Source organism: Glandiceps talaboti, chromosome 3, assembly GCF_964340395.1.
Source record: "Glandiceps talaboti chromosome 3, keGlaTala1.1, whole genome shotgun sequence".
NCBI lineage: Eukaryota > Metazoa > Hemichordata > Enteropneusta > Spengelidae > Glandiceps > Glandiceps talaboti.
Genome location: NC_135551.1, coordinates 23,618,114 through 23,633,682, shown reverse-complemented (window position 1 = coordinate 23,633,682; position 15,569 = coordinate 23,618,114). Strand labels below are relative to the sequence as shown.

The window sequence follows — 15,569 nt, the reverse complement described above, 5'->3', positions numbered from 1 at the left end:
CAATCGGGTTTGTATGCTCGTCGTCAGAGAGTTGAGGAAGCGTAAATATTCATTGTGTCGTTATAGGTCCGTGTAAAGGGTACCTTGAGCAGTGTGGGAAACCACTATATAAAAAAATGAACGTCTTATTCGGTACTGCTACCACTAATGAAACGAGGACGGTTTAGAGAGTTCGATAGCACAATAGATAGTTTACGATTCGTAATCATTTACATTTTAATGATCAAAATACAGACATTGAAAATACAAACACGTATAGAATGCTTCATTTTGTCTTTTATAATCTGACTTACATGAGTAGCAGTAATGCTTGTTCATTTCTAGTGAGATAAGATGAAACATTTTATATATTTTATATATTTGAGTATACGTACTATCAGGTTTGTACTATTTTTGACATCATATAGGCCACAACAATGTGAAAATCGTTGTTGTGGAATTCGAATGTAAAGAAAAATCACAGCTAAACTTATCTCGCTTCTATAGTACGTCATACGAGTTTCCAATTGAAAATGGCGATCATTCGACGTAACACTTATATCGAAAATAGAGCATAATCTTGTCATATATGGAGTGTTCTGATTGGAGATGAGTAAAACACAAAAATACAAAATATGATGTCAATTTAATAGTTATGTCATAAATACACGAACGTCACATCAGCTTTTCTATCTCAGACTGTTGAAATGAAAATGAAAAAAAAAACACATCGAGTTGGTTGAGCCTGGTACCGATACATGCTTAATCTTACCTGTATAAAATTTAGAAAAAATTAGTTTCGTATATTTATATACATCACGTACATTGCACACACGCAAAGAGAAACATACCAGAAATAGCAGGTTTGTGTGTTTTATTTCATTTGATGATTAAAACCTTGTTCACTGTGCTTACATATCTATTTCAATGTATAAAGATTAACAATGTTGAAACCTCTGCTTGATATATAAGGTTTAACACGGCCTTGGTTTAAGATTCATTAATGACCTCCTGGTCCAGGACTGGTCGCGGTGATGCTCGGCAAACATAGCCGTTATTGTTAGAACAACCCTCGTCATTCCACTTGCGGTCTGAAAAAGACAAATCGAAAAATAAAATTAGAGGGCACTCAGAGGACCGCACCCCCACCCCCACCCCAACGCCGAGACGCCTTTGAAGCTTTAATAGCTCGTGGTATTTAATAGTAGAGCCGTCATGGTGGCTTTACAAAATCCCCACTGAAGCCCTTCTCCAATCGCCAATATTCCATAAAGTTTATAATAGTATATATTATTTTTACACACAGACAAAATCAGGCAGACAGACAGACAGACAGACAGACAGACAGACAGTCAGCCAGACAGGCAGGCAGGCAGGCAGACAGACAGAAAGATAGATAGACAGACAGGCAGGCAAACAAACAAACAAACAAACAAACAAACAAACAAACAAACAGAACGATAAAATATTTGTCTATTAAAGGGAGCCTAATAACAGGGGGGATTATAGGTGGTAACCTTCGGTTCTCCGGTGAGGGCCATATTTTAGAAAATGTGATGGGGGGGGGGGGTCACATTTTACTTTTAGTTTTACTCATTGTGTAATTTTGTAATGTTGTGAATTAATGGTCAGGTGTGATGTGAGGAGAGATGTCACAGTGGGTCTGACAGGAGTAAAACGGGAACAGTTGGGTAAGATATTAGGGATAATATTGTGAAGATGTTGACATCTGCCCCAATAATATTGAGAGTGTGCATATGTAGTGTTTAATTTGGAAGTTAACTTGCTGCCCTTAGCTCAGCCAATGATATCCAAACACAGGTATTGATTAATGCCGATTTCACATACAAATTAATCCGGGGGTAGTAGTAAGGGAAAAAAACTTTCAACGTGGTGGAGAGGTTTAATTTACCTTTGTTTTGTCTGATTTCAACACATCTCTCATTACTACTGCTAGGCTCTCCTGGTGCCCAATTGGTATACTCAATGCACTCCCAATTACTCCAGTAGTAATTGTTTTGCTGGTTATAAAAATAAAACGGGTAAAGGGAATGAAATTATGAATTTCTTAACTCACAGTACACTCTGCAACATTAACAAATAGAAACATGACTAGAGATATTTAAACAATAATGGACGCCCTCCCAGCCCAGAATGGACGAAAGCAAACTTTGAACGACATAATGGGCGAGGCGACAGCCGAGCCCATTATGGAGTGCAAAGTTTGCTTGAGTCCATTATGGACTGGGAGGGCGTACATTATTGTTATTATGTTATAGTTTTGCCAATTCAAGTGAATTTGTAGACCGAGAAACGCAAAACAACGTATAATATACACAGCGCTGAACATCGTCTGCCATGTTCGGCCCGGAAGCTGAATACTAATCATAGCGACACACGTACGTACACTTACGGACATAAGCTTGTATTGTTATGCTCGTTCCGGGGCCGCGATGCCCAATAACGGAGTACATTATCAGTAATAATGACGTGACGATGACGTCACAAAATTCACTGGAATTGGTAATGCTATAAAATAATACCAGATAAAGTAAAGGCTGTATAACGGTACCAGTACGTTTCACTTGTCTAAGAGAACTTTGCATCAGCTATTTGCTTGTATTGCACTAACACGGGCAGATGATGCCCGTCGGGTGTTTTATGTCAGTTCCTTAAAGACGTAACAGTATGATTTTAGTCACGGTCTTAATGTTACCATTGAAATAAAATATGAGAACTTAGACGGATGATGCCATTCATATATTTGTAATTATTTCGGCTAATTCCAAATCGTCACTGTAGTAAATAAACTAATAGTTTGTAGTTACACTTAGTATTTCTAGTTCCTTATATTATCAGCTAATACACGTTAAAGTCATGTTATCATTCATATATTTACCGAAAAGTTGTCATGGAAACCTATCCAAGCATCATTATCGCCGATTATTCCTTCGATGAAGGTTTGTTGACCCGGAGAATGTATGGCCGCAAGGTCACTATCGTAGGAGTCCCTACGACAATAATCCAAGGCGTCGTGCCAATCCTTTTCAGTGGAATAGAACCGATAACAATATCCATCGTACGCAAAGTAACCACTGTCGCATGATGCAGCTGATATGGGATCTCATGAAAATTAAGATATACGAATAAAATAATCAGTTTAATATAGAATTAAACCTAATATTTAAATGAAGATGTGTGTGTGTGTGTCTTTGTAGTAATGAGTATATATATGGATACAATTTTGACATGTTAAATCCGTACATAAGTTGGTCAAACTCACCTTCATATATTGCTATTCCATTTGACCTGCCCAGTAAAAGACAGCCCAGTATACACATAAATGTAAGATACTTGGAATCCATCATGATAGCTTTCTATTCACTCTGAAATGAACTAACACACGTACGTGTAATGACGTAAATCGCTTGCATCAATTCACCTATCACAGCACTACAGAATTACGATATAAATTTACTATTTATTTGTATTTAGGTGTACAAAACAGATCCATTAAAAGTAAAATCTTTTATGTATGATGAGAACTAAAATGGCTCAAAATCCCCCACCCCAAAGTAAATGAATTTAGTTTTAATCCCACATTGAACTATATATATTAGCGGGTAAGGATTCCGCTAACGCTTTATAGCGACGTTTTGAGATAGGTTAAAATATATGCCAGTAATGTGCATCAGTATCGCTGATAAACCTGATAAACGTAAGCAATAAACCACCCCTGGGGATGGTATACCAAGAGGTTTTGACCAGTGAGCGAAATATATGCACGAGCGATAGCGAGTGCATATATTGAGTTCACTGGTCAAAACCGAGTGGTATACCATTCCCAGGGGGTGGTTTATCGCTATTATATTATACCAGTATATTGAAAATATCGGAAACAAGATAAGACGCAACATTTTCTGGTTTCATTTGCGCCCCCATCCCTGCACGGACTACAACGCTCTCGACGAACAGTGAACATCAAAATTTGGACGCGTGCCAACTGTGCATTATCGCTCATTTTAGACGCGCTAGTTCGATGTCTAGACCAATCAGATCTCACGATTTGCGCCATCAATATACTGGTATAATATAATAATCCTTTTATGTATGTTATTACTGAAAACTATCACGATATGGCAGCTAGTCTATCATACCTAGACTATTCACATTGTGTGCTACTGCCAGGCATTTCGAAACTAGTATGATTGTGTTTCATCATCACTCGCATGAGGTATTCTCAAGTTAATGCTTTCATTCAAGGACAAGTTGAAAGTATAACTGTAACTACATTTACTTATGTTATAGCAAGATCAATTTATGTTGCCAGAAACCAAGCGCCACACAAAATATTTCTGTCGCTTACCTTCACAATTGACTTCTCTGAAACTCTGTGCGTGGTTTTCCAAGATGCAACGAAGCGCAACACTCCAAGACAAATGACGCAACGCGAATTAAAACGTGGTTATAAAATGAACAACAGATGCATTATATCAATAATTTCGCAGCACATAAATTATCCAGTTAACAAATCATATATTGGAAACTATATTTTGATTTATTCTTTATGTTAATATGATATATGATGAACTTTTGACCAATACTGCGTGGTTTAAATTTGAAGCCCCAGTATTGACATTTCATGATGAAAAAAATGCACCTGTTGGATAATTAACTCTGCCTACAGTCACAGTATGGAAGACTTTTTATCAATCTTTCTTTATGAAATTATGCAGCATTGTTTTACTATAGTTATATAGTCGTTAATTTTAATAATGGAATTCAGATGTTTTTTTTTGGAAGGAACTAGATTTATCAATGACAGATGCTTCTTATAAGTTTAAGCCAGTTTAACGAACTTAACATGTAAAAGTATCAAATGAGAATAAGTTGAAACCCCTCTTACTTGATTTACTTTTAAAAAGAAAGCGCGAATGTATGGAAAAGTATTACTTACCGACGATGCCGACTAATTTAGTTCAGTACAGTACATTCTGCAGTAAGTCAACGAGATGCGATTACAGTTACATGGAGAATTTTTTCACACCGTTTGTCGAAAAGTCAAAGATCTGTTACAACGGTCGACATCAGACCGTGCACAAACATAACCTGTTACAAACTGGGAAAGTTAACAACTGAATTGGAACAGGAGAGACTTGTATTACACACAATGCAGTTTGATAAGAACAGTTTTATGGTCTCTATATGTATACATGAAATGACTGGGGAACTGGAAATTTGTTTGTGAATGTGAACTATTATGTAAAGTGGCCATAAAACTGCAAATGATTGAATGTAATGCAAGTCTCTGTACTTCCAACATCCTTTGTGTGTTATTGATATAATTTATTGTTTACATTCCCTGTTTGTAACAGGTTCTGTTCGTCCACGTTCTGATGTCGGCAGTTGTAGATGAATAAATTATCTTAAAGTGGTACAAACTGAGTTTGTAAGCATATTACTCAAGTGACGATACTTATTAAACAAACCAACATTCCAGTATATATTGTATATATTGTTAATGTTGATGCATGTCTTCTATAACATTATGATTTTCTTCCGGCATTTGTAGAACAGCGGATTGCATAACACGGATTTCCTGAACATGTTTTGATGTATGATAAATGACGTCATCTGATCGTTTATGGGTTAAATCATAATACCTGGTTTGAGTTGTTAAAGTTAAGTGCGAGTGGTGCATGATGGTTAAACGTGCTTCAGTAAGTAATATACTGCGAGTACCTTTTTTAAATATGCAGCAAAACTACGCCAAAATAGTATAAACTCAGTGTGTATCTCTTTAACGTCGTTTATATCAAGTATTTGATTTGTGTTTTCTCGACGTTCAGAATATTCATACATGTACACATTTGACTCTGAGGCAGTAACAACTGGGTTAATAGTACATGTGTTAGGACAAGAGATAAAAGGAAAACCCAGACAAGATAGTTATAATACGTTATATACTGGTTGATTAGTTTATATTCTTGTATAATATCCTTGAAAACACGTTGATAAATCAGTTTCTAGAGTTAATGTTATTGTAGATCAGTTGTCCAGTATCATGGAAATTCAAATCATTTATATTTCATTGATGGTTAGTTTTTTTAGTAAAAATGTTTCATGTCGCATATTCTTTAGTTCAATTGATATCATGGTATGCTAATCAGTGAGTGACACCATATGTCGCTCTGTACTTCGCAAATATTTACATATCTAGTGACGTACGTTTGTGGTCGATATTGATGTGGATCAGTTGTCAGATATGGGCATATACTTTATAGGGATTTCATTGGTAGTTGTACTTTCAAATTGGTTAAATTTTATCTGGTATTTTCAAATTAAAGTCGGTCGCTGAAATCGATGTGTTCCTGGCTGGGCCAATATTTGAGATTATATAACACTATGATTACACCCCCCCCCCCCCCCATAGCGATGGTATTTATTTATTCTTTTTTTTATGGTTTTGCAAAAAGCTAAAACGTGTAAAACCTTTCTTATTGTACGTACAATTATGACATCCCGTTAGTGGCATCTACAAAAAAAAAATATATATCTCTCGTGCTCTCGACTTGTTATCACGTGCGCACGAGATATCAAAACAAAACAAAAAATTTTGCGGAAAACGAAGTTATCTCGTGCTCACGACTTATTATCTCGTGCGCACGAGATAAGGGTCACTTGTCAGGCGGAAAAAAGGGGAGGGGACAAAAATCTACATTTTTTCAGTTCCATTCTCTGTCCTGTCAGTCTCTCTACAACTTCTTTTCTCTTCTCTTTATTGAATTCCTTTTTATAGGTCCCTTTCCTTCATTGTAGCAAGACTGACAAGTCCGTAAAACAATTTTGTAAATTGTAAGATGATGAATACTCATCATCCTGATGGATGTTTATCTAGATCTGTAGCCATGAACTATTGTATGATTTTATAAGGAGTACTAATACATTCGTCCTATTAAACAAACATCGCTAGAATTTTTTTTTTAAGTTATCCAATTTGAACTTTAGTATGTAACTTTTTGAAACACTTGCGTGGTTGTCATCAGTGTGCTAGAAGAACTATCATTTTTATATCTCATTGACTGAAAATCAATACTTCTATGAAAGATTTTTGTTCACTGTGAACTTGTCTAAATAATCCGCCAGATATGTAAACATTTCTAGAACTCAGTACTCCTTTGGGGTTTACTGTATAAAAGTAACAATGTAAACATCGGTAACATTAACATGCCATGCATGTGTACAAAATTAAGACTGTCTTGGTTGACCTTGCAGTAGGGTATACGTTACACGTCTTCTGTAACTGGTATATAAAGTGTTGTTACTAATGTTAGCAATAGGCAATAGCAATTGCATAGTGTCGACACCGACAAACTTACATTCAAACATTCCAATGCTGAAACTATTTAAATGATCGGCTATCACTGCTCTTTTTGAGTCATTTTGTACAATTTTTGTAACATCCATGCCTAAAACCTGTGTTTATGACACAAATGAAGCTTGCAAGTTGTAACAAACATCGTGAGCCTATGCTACGTTAAGCTGTGATAATTTCATTTATTGCACATGAGCAATGAACGAAGAACGTCTTCCGGTCCAGCCTGAAGATTTGGCGGCCCCGGGCCGCTGGGACGACATTAATTTTGAGCCATGTCCCTCCAACCTCAACGACTTCAGCCATGATAGACGAATGCTGCTCCGACGTGACAAGGGGGGGTAGACGCCATGAGGAACGTTTGATGTTCGTTCGAACCTTACAACCTAGTGTGTTGTTGCTGAGATGAACTCAGGGGTCGGTCCGAAATAAAAAAAGTTGTTTTTTTTTCTCATGTCGGAGCTGCATTTTTCAAGTAGGAAACCATGATAAAATTGTTATATGAATTAAAAATCCTCATCCATATGGCCATTAATGAATATTCTAAAATAGCTTTTTACGGAATTATTTTGTGTAATGACACCATATCAATGAATTGTTTCTTCGTTTCTTCAAGTTCCTGTTTCTAATTCAAGCTATGACGAAGACTATCACACAGGCACCTACTCAATGTTTTGTTATTTGTGTTGTTGTTAACGTTGCTGTTGTTGTTGTTGTTGTTTTCATGGCGGACTTTGTAGTTATAATTATTGTCAAGTTGTTAGGCAATGTATTTCGAAAAGAAACGCGGGTGGTTTATTATATATTATTTATTTGCCAGAGGTCGAAAAGAACAACAACCAAATTTACATATCAAGTGAGGAAAATGAAATAATCAAGTAATCACATCGCCAATGAGAAAAAAAAGTATACATAAAAGAATAGCTTAAACTTACGACAATATACAGAATTATGCGAAAACCAAACAGGAGCTAAATGACATATACGAGGTACTAGCAGAGGGAGCACAGATACGGTCAAGGAGAAATCTCACCATTTATGGTCGAGTGTTAATTGTTAAAGTGTTGGCAATATCTCAAATACAGTTTTTGGCTACAGTGATTGGTATACTTGATGTAGTCAGGGTGAAGATACAGAAGCTTATTGACAATTTCACAAAAAGAAGACGTCCTTTTAAAACTCGTATCCTCGAGTGCTCTTATGACAAAGGTGGTATTAAGTATGTGAATCTCACTAATCATTTGAAAGCTATTTGGGCAATGTGGGTAAAACGGCATGTAATGGGGAAAGGGAAAACCTTGATTGCGATCCCATGGATGTATTTTCAGCTTGACCGTTTGACGGACGTATTCCATCAAAATAATGAATGGAAAAAACTGCACAGTAATATACAGACACAATTACCTTTCTTTTATGTAAATGTTTTGAACTCATGGTTTGTAGTTAGTCATAGAGTTTCGGGTAGGACATTTTTACGCAACTGGTCGGCAAGATACAGGATATTTTATAATTCTTGTGAAACCGATCTGGACACAGAATATGGTATCTGGAGAAACTCTGAATTTATACCCCTGGCAAGAATTTCGTCAAGATTGGTACGTCAGCTGCTTTTAAGAAAACATATGCATGAAGTGCAATGTTTTAATACCAAAAAAATACACCTGTCGAAAATATATACAAGGGGTAAACGAGGGTTATAACGATATTTCAAAATAAATTAACTTAGACTAGTAAATACTCTTTTAATTGGGATTTAAAGGTAGATCTTGTTCCTATCTTTTTCAGTTGGTCAGGTAACGAATTCCAGTGTTTTGTGGCTGCGTACTTGAAACTGTGTTGGCTCAAAGTGAGATTAACTTTTGGAATGGAGAATTTGTCTCCTGTTGAGAGTCGTGTCACATAATTATGTCATATTGTGTCGAAGAAGTCGTTCACTGTCTGTGAGAAATTGTTGTTTACAGTTTACCGTCTGTGAACGGAACATTTGTTGAAATTTTCGTGATATCGCTTATCCATATATCTGTTATTCATATCTCAATAGTACCATTTCACGACTCGGACATTGTGTTGACAGAGCAGATACATGTGTACCGGTATCTTGTACTGGCATACCGTAAATAAACTTATTCATCACTTCGGTGATTTAGTGTCATGTTATGGTCACATAATTTTCACAAGGGCGGCCGTACTTAATTCTGCACGTATCTCCAGACCCGATGGGCCGACCTATACCCTATATATTTCAATCTGGTGAAATAAAGAAAAAACGACTCCTTATAATTATACGGCAGTAGAAGAAAATAACAACATCGCTGATTGTAAGATGGCGACACCAACGTGACGACAGAAAAATGCAGTTTATTGCTGAAATTTTGGAACTATTAAAACAATTAGTGTCCATAGCTAACTTGAATTGTCATTTCCACTCATTCAGACTGTAAAGTACAATCAGTACATGAAAATATCGTCAATATATATTCATAAAACACTATTTCAATTTATCCTTCATTTGAACCTACCGACCAATCATTACTTCCCGTAAGGGTACGGGAGGGTACGGGAGGTATTAAAAGGGGAATGTGTGTCTGTGTGTCTGTGTGTCTGTGTCATCATTTTCTAAAAATCGGCTGGCTCAATTGTAATGAGATTTAGGATATATAATCTTTAGGGTAATAACTAGACCTGATTAGGTTTTGAGCAAGATATGTTAATGTTTAATTAGAGAAATTTGCATATTAATGAAATCAACTAATTACACCATATCTTAAGATTGCATACTTCAATTTCAATATAATTTAGTACATTCTTTAAACATAACAACATACATTTGTCCTATAAAATTCGTTGATGTATCTTACAGCGTTAATGAATATTTTGCATAATTAATCATTTTTGGTAATTAGACTATATCTTAAGAATACATACTTCAAATTCAACATAATTTAGTGCATACGTTAACCGAGTATTAATATGAAACAGGCTAGGGAGTACTCCTCAGCATGTTGCACGTGGTAAGAGGTGGACCATTTGATATCCTGGTGGGGGGGGGGGGCTTGGAAGATTTCGGGGAAAAAAGATGCCAAATGGATTTGCTTGAAAAAAAATCCGGATATGAGAGGGTGATGGAAAAAAGAGATGGACCACTGCTGCTAGAAAAAAAATGTCTTGGCAGGGAAATGATGCACAGGTTCGAGTATACTGTTCAACTTGCTCGTACCTCTCCAACCAGGACACTTGTCAAATCATGACAAACAGTTTCAAACACATGTCAGGGACAAGTCAGTTTCGTTAGCCTGTGGTACATATATATATTTGTTCTTGTCTCTGTTTCTTTCATAAATGGTTTAAATATTACTTCATGTAAGGGTTCAAACATAACTATACATAAAATTATACATATAATACATGTATTACCTAGCTACAACACTAGTTACAGAACATGCCATGTCAGTGTTTGGCTGTTTCACAATCAATGCTTCACTTATCTTACACTTTGGGGCAAAAGTGAACTTGAAGGTTTTGTAATGGTAACCTTCATACTATTGGATAGTTTATAAAAGAACTTAATCTAAATTGTTCTAGTCTGAATTTGTCAAAAGGGATGATATACTTCCTATTTCAGACACTACATGTATCGACACCACAACTCAAATTCAAGTTTCTATTGTACACTAGGTATGACCTCCTAAAGTGCTCTAACACATCAGTAACTTTATTATACATGCAATATCAATGCCCCTATACCAATGTTACAGGCCCACCTTTATAACATGGAAAACTTATGTAAAAAGTTATATTTACTTTAGCTTTTCGATGCTTGGCATGATATATCTCAGAGGCTATGAATAACCTAAAAATTGCCTAAATAGAAACAAAAAACTGCAGATCTGGGGGGGGGGGGGGGGGCTTGGACTCCATCCCCCCAGAGGCCACTCATTCGTTAAACCAACAATAAGATTCACCAAAAATTGGTAAAAAGAAATTGAAAAGCTTGGTGACTGGTATACTTGATGTAGTCAGGGTGAAGATACAGAAGCTTATTGACAATTTCACAAAAAGAAGACGTCCTTTTAAAACTCGTATCCTCGAGTGCTCTTATGACAAAGGTGGTATTAAGTATGTGAATCTCACTAATCATTTGAAAGCTATTTGGGCAATGTGGGTAAAACGGCTTGTAATGGGTAAAGGGAAAACCTGGACTGCGACCGTTTGACGGACGTATTCCATCAAAATAATGAATGGAAAAAACTGCACAGTAATATACAGACACAATTACCTTTCTTTTATGTAAATGTTTTGAACTCATGGTTTGTAGTTAGTCATAGAGTTTCGGGTAGGACATTTTTACGCAACTGGTCGGCAAGATACGGGATATTTTATAATTCTTGTGAAACCGATCTGGACACAGAATATGGTATCTGGAGAAACTCTGAATTTATACCCCTGGCAAGAATTTCGTCAAGATTGGTACGTCAGCTGCTTTTAAGAAAACATATGCATGAAGTGCAATGTTTTAATACCAAAAAAATACACCTGTCGAAAATATATACAAGGGGTAAACGAGGGTTATAACGATATTTCAAAATAAATTAACTTAGACTAGTAAATACTCTTTTAATTGGGATTTAAAGGTAGATCTTGTTCCTATCTTTTTCAGTTGGTCAGGTAACGAATTCCAGTGTTTTGTGGCTGCGTACTTGAAACTGTGTTGGCTCAAAGTGAGATTAACTTTTGGAATGGAGAATTTGTCTCCTGTTGAGAGTCGTGTCACATAATTATGTCGTATTGTGTCGAAGAAGTCGTTCACTGTCTGTGAGAAATTGTTGTTTACAGTTTACCGTCTGTGAACGGAACATTTGTTGAAATTTTCGTGATATCGCTTATCCATATATCTGTTATTCATATCTCAATAGTACCATTTCACGACTCGGACATTGTGTTGACAGAGCAGATACATGTGTACCGGTATCTTGTACTGGCATACCGTAAATAAACTTATTCATCACTTCGGTGATTTAGTGTCATGTTATGGTCACATAATTTTCACAAGGGCGGCCGTACTTAATTCTGCACGTATCTCCAGACCCGATGGGCCGACCTATACCCTATATATTTCAATCTGGTGAAATAAAGAAAAAACGACTCCTTATAATTATACGGCAGTAGAAGAAAATAACAACATCGCTGATTGTAAGATGGCGACACCAACGTGACGACAGAAAAATGCAGTTTATTGCTGAAATTTTGGAACTATTAAAACAATTGGTATCCATAGCTAACTTGAATTGTCATTTCCACTCATTCAAACTGTAAAGTACAATCAGTACATGAAAATATCGTCAATATGTATTCATAAAACACCATTTCAATTTATCCTTCATTTGAACCGACCGACCAATCATTTTTCAGGTGTTATGATGAGAAACATATACATGTAATTAAGTATAGGCGCCCTCTAATATGAATAAATGCAAACGCCCTATCATCTTAAACCACAAAGCTCCTTATGACATTTCCAAAACGCACCACCAAGCGTTTCTTTTTCGTTGCGTCAGCGGAAAGAAAATATTGATTGCGAGAATTCATATATGGACTCATTCATATATCTTCTTCGAAGTCCATCGGGTTCGGATGACATAATCATATGATTTACGCAAGTAATTAGACAAAACAAAAATGGGCAAGTTATGGTTATCAGACGACTTATTCTGTCCTTGAATAGATAGCCTAGACTGTCACATCTGTCGGACGCGGGTTGCTCAGTCCTCATTGGTCTTGTTGCTACGACAGGGGTTGCCCAATGCCTTTGAGGGCGCCCCATCACGGGACTTTACAAACTGTGAATAACGTACCCAGACACTTGGCTATCTGACTTGGAAATGTCTACAGGTTAGTTTAGATGTTAAATTATTCATGGTAAATTAGGTTCAAGTCAAAAACAGCTAAAGGTATATCGATATCATCTCAGAGACCACTATAAAACTATAGAGATGTCACTGATTTGGTATTATTGTCTTTAGAGGTATCAAGATGAATTGAAGAGTTGATCAATCAAGGAGTAACCCATGGACTTGCTTGATTATTTGACTCGACATAGCTTGTTCTGGTGAACAACTAGAAACACCACCTACGAAACTAGTGAGATAGCCATCTCCATGGCGATACATTATCGTCTATTAATCATGGTGTATATATGCTACTCTAACGACCGGTTGCAACTGTCTTGAATGTAAGCTTATGTCATAGAGTTTAACAGCTCGCCGTGGTAACCAGACCCCAATGTCTCTTGCAGAGGGCGCTGTTAATGAGCCCGTGTCACTGATCGTGATCACGAAAGATATTTCCGACGACTAGACTGGACACCAAGTGAGACATGAATATGTATTAGAGGAACAATGTATATTCATGGTAAAATACTGGTGTTGGTGGGCTTCCTAATGTGCACTACACACAGTTATTACAGCGCCATCAACGACTAATTGTACAGTCTAAAGCAAGTGATTATCGTGTTCATGTCAAGGTCAACGTTTGGCAGATACAGTACAGCCAGCACTAGTCTTGCTGCTAGACGTTCGGGCTTTCTTTCGATGCTATAGCTATAAGCGAACGAAGTTCACATGTGAGGGCTTGCCCGAACTCGGATGGTGTTCCATCCTCGATAGCGTTGTTCGGGTGTAGCTGTGTGTCGTATTTTATCGGAAGAACATCCGAGGGCTAGCTGATAGACTAAGCCAGCACATACTTGAGTTAAGAAATAAACGTACTCGTGACCTCGCATATAAGCAGCAAACATTGCAATTTATTTCTCAAAATACACAGAAAACAGTTACACTGTATACTTAGAAATATATTCGACATATTTTACACAAAGCCTTTTTATGAATACATGGTGTAATATACAATATATGTCGTTGGCAATTTGACGGCGTTCGAATGTGCCTAACGCACAATCCTCAGTAACAAGAAGAACAATGCTGACAACTCCTACATCGGAAACACCATCTTGCAAATCTAGAAATTCTCTGTTGAGAGAGACTAAAACAAGCAGACATTAAAACCATGCCGATTATTATATAAATCATTATGAATAGACTGTGGATGGCGTTTTCGCCATTGGGAACATAATCTCCAAAACCAATTGTTGAGAAAGTCACAAAACAAAAATACACCGATTCCACGTACGTCCACTGCTCAAACTTTGAAAAAAATGCAGAGCAAATCACTACGTAAACAAGTAGAAATAGGGATAAGAAGATAACGGGAACTTGAGCATCTTCAGGTCTAAGTGTACCATTCTCTAACCCACGCTCTTGGTACTTTTTCCCTGAATGATACTTTTGTGTATCAGTATGCCCATCTGCTGCAAAGTCAGATGTGGTACTTTCTGAATAATTATATTTCCTTTCTGTGTGATCTGAACTCTCTGATAAACGTGGCTCCGATTCCCCAACCACAACATCAATTCGATCATTTAATACATCTTTGCTTGTCGTTGGAACCTTCGTTTGGCCTTCACCCTGGACTTCATCCAATGGTACCGTTTCATGAACTTGAGTGTCTTTCATACTATTCGTCTCATCATTACAGTTTGTGTCTTCTTGTTTGATATTCTCACAGCCCTCTTCGGTTGTAAATACCTGCAAGCGAACATTGTCGGAATTGCCAATGACGGATCTACGCCTTGATATTGATGAAGAGAGACGTGTTTTTAACCAATGCCAACACGATAAACACTTCAGATAGAGTTGTATTACGGGTTTCCTCAGAGATTCGCCGAGTTTAGCGAGAAATAACAAAAATAAAGGAATTCCAAAAATGGCATAGAGTATACACAAGAGTTGGCCAGCCGGGGTGAGTGGAAAAATTCGTCCATAACCTAGAAAACCACAAAACATTAAAGAAATTATACCATACATATAACACAATGAAGTTCGTTTAATACATGTTTTTTTCTTCAAATTTAATATCCCCTTTCAAAGCAATATATCAGCCAATGGTACAGTCTCTCTATATCGTGAGTCATTGAGGTAAGAACTGCAACTGATGTATTTGAAACAGATGAAAACGCTTTGTCAAATTACCCCCATCCCCGTATCTTCTCTTCGAGCGTGTAAACCTTTTCTAAAAAAAAATAGCGCTTACTCTCAGGCCACATATCGTCGTTCATATAAACATTGCAACTGTTATATGAACTCTGATGTGTCTGAAACCATTG

The 15,569-nt window shown here is 36.8% G+C and overlaps 1 protein-coding gene across 1 annotated transcript; it reads right to left on the bottom strand.

Moving 5' to 3' along the window:
- Positions 1–969: 969 nt before the first annotated feature.
- Positions 970–3,344, bottom strand: LOC144433238 (C-type lectin lectoxin-Lio2-like). The gene is made up of 4 exons (XM_078121547.1): positions 3,263–3,344; positions 2,879–3,102; positions 1,892–2,000; positions 970–1,070 (listed from the first exon to the last, which is right to left on the bottom strand). The coding sequence occupies exons 1-4, from the start codon at positions 3,342–3,344 to the stop codon at positions 970–972; spliced, it is 516 nt and encodes a 171-aa protein (XP_077977673.1).
- Positions 3,345–15,569: the final 12,225 nt, after the last annotated feature.

Excerpts from the sequence above, each read along its gene's own strand:
- LOC144433238 (XM_078121547.1), bottom strand. The coding sequence starts at position 3,344 with ATGGATTCCAAGTATCTTACATTTATGTGTATACTGGGCTGTCTTTTA. Across the intron at positions 3,103-3,262 it reads TGGAATAGCAATATATGAAG|ATCCCATATCAGCTGCATCA; the intron begins GTGAGTTTGACC and ends AATTTTCATGAG. Across the intron at positions 1,071-1,891 it reads TGAAATCAGACAAAACAAAG|ACCGCAAGTGGAATGACGAG; the intron begins GTAAATTAAACC and ends TGTCTTTTTCAG.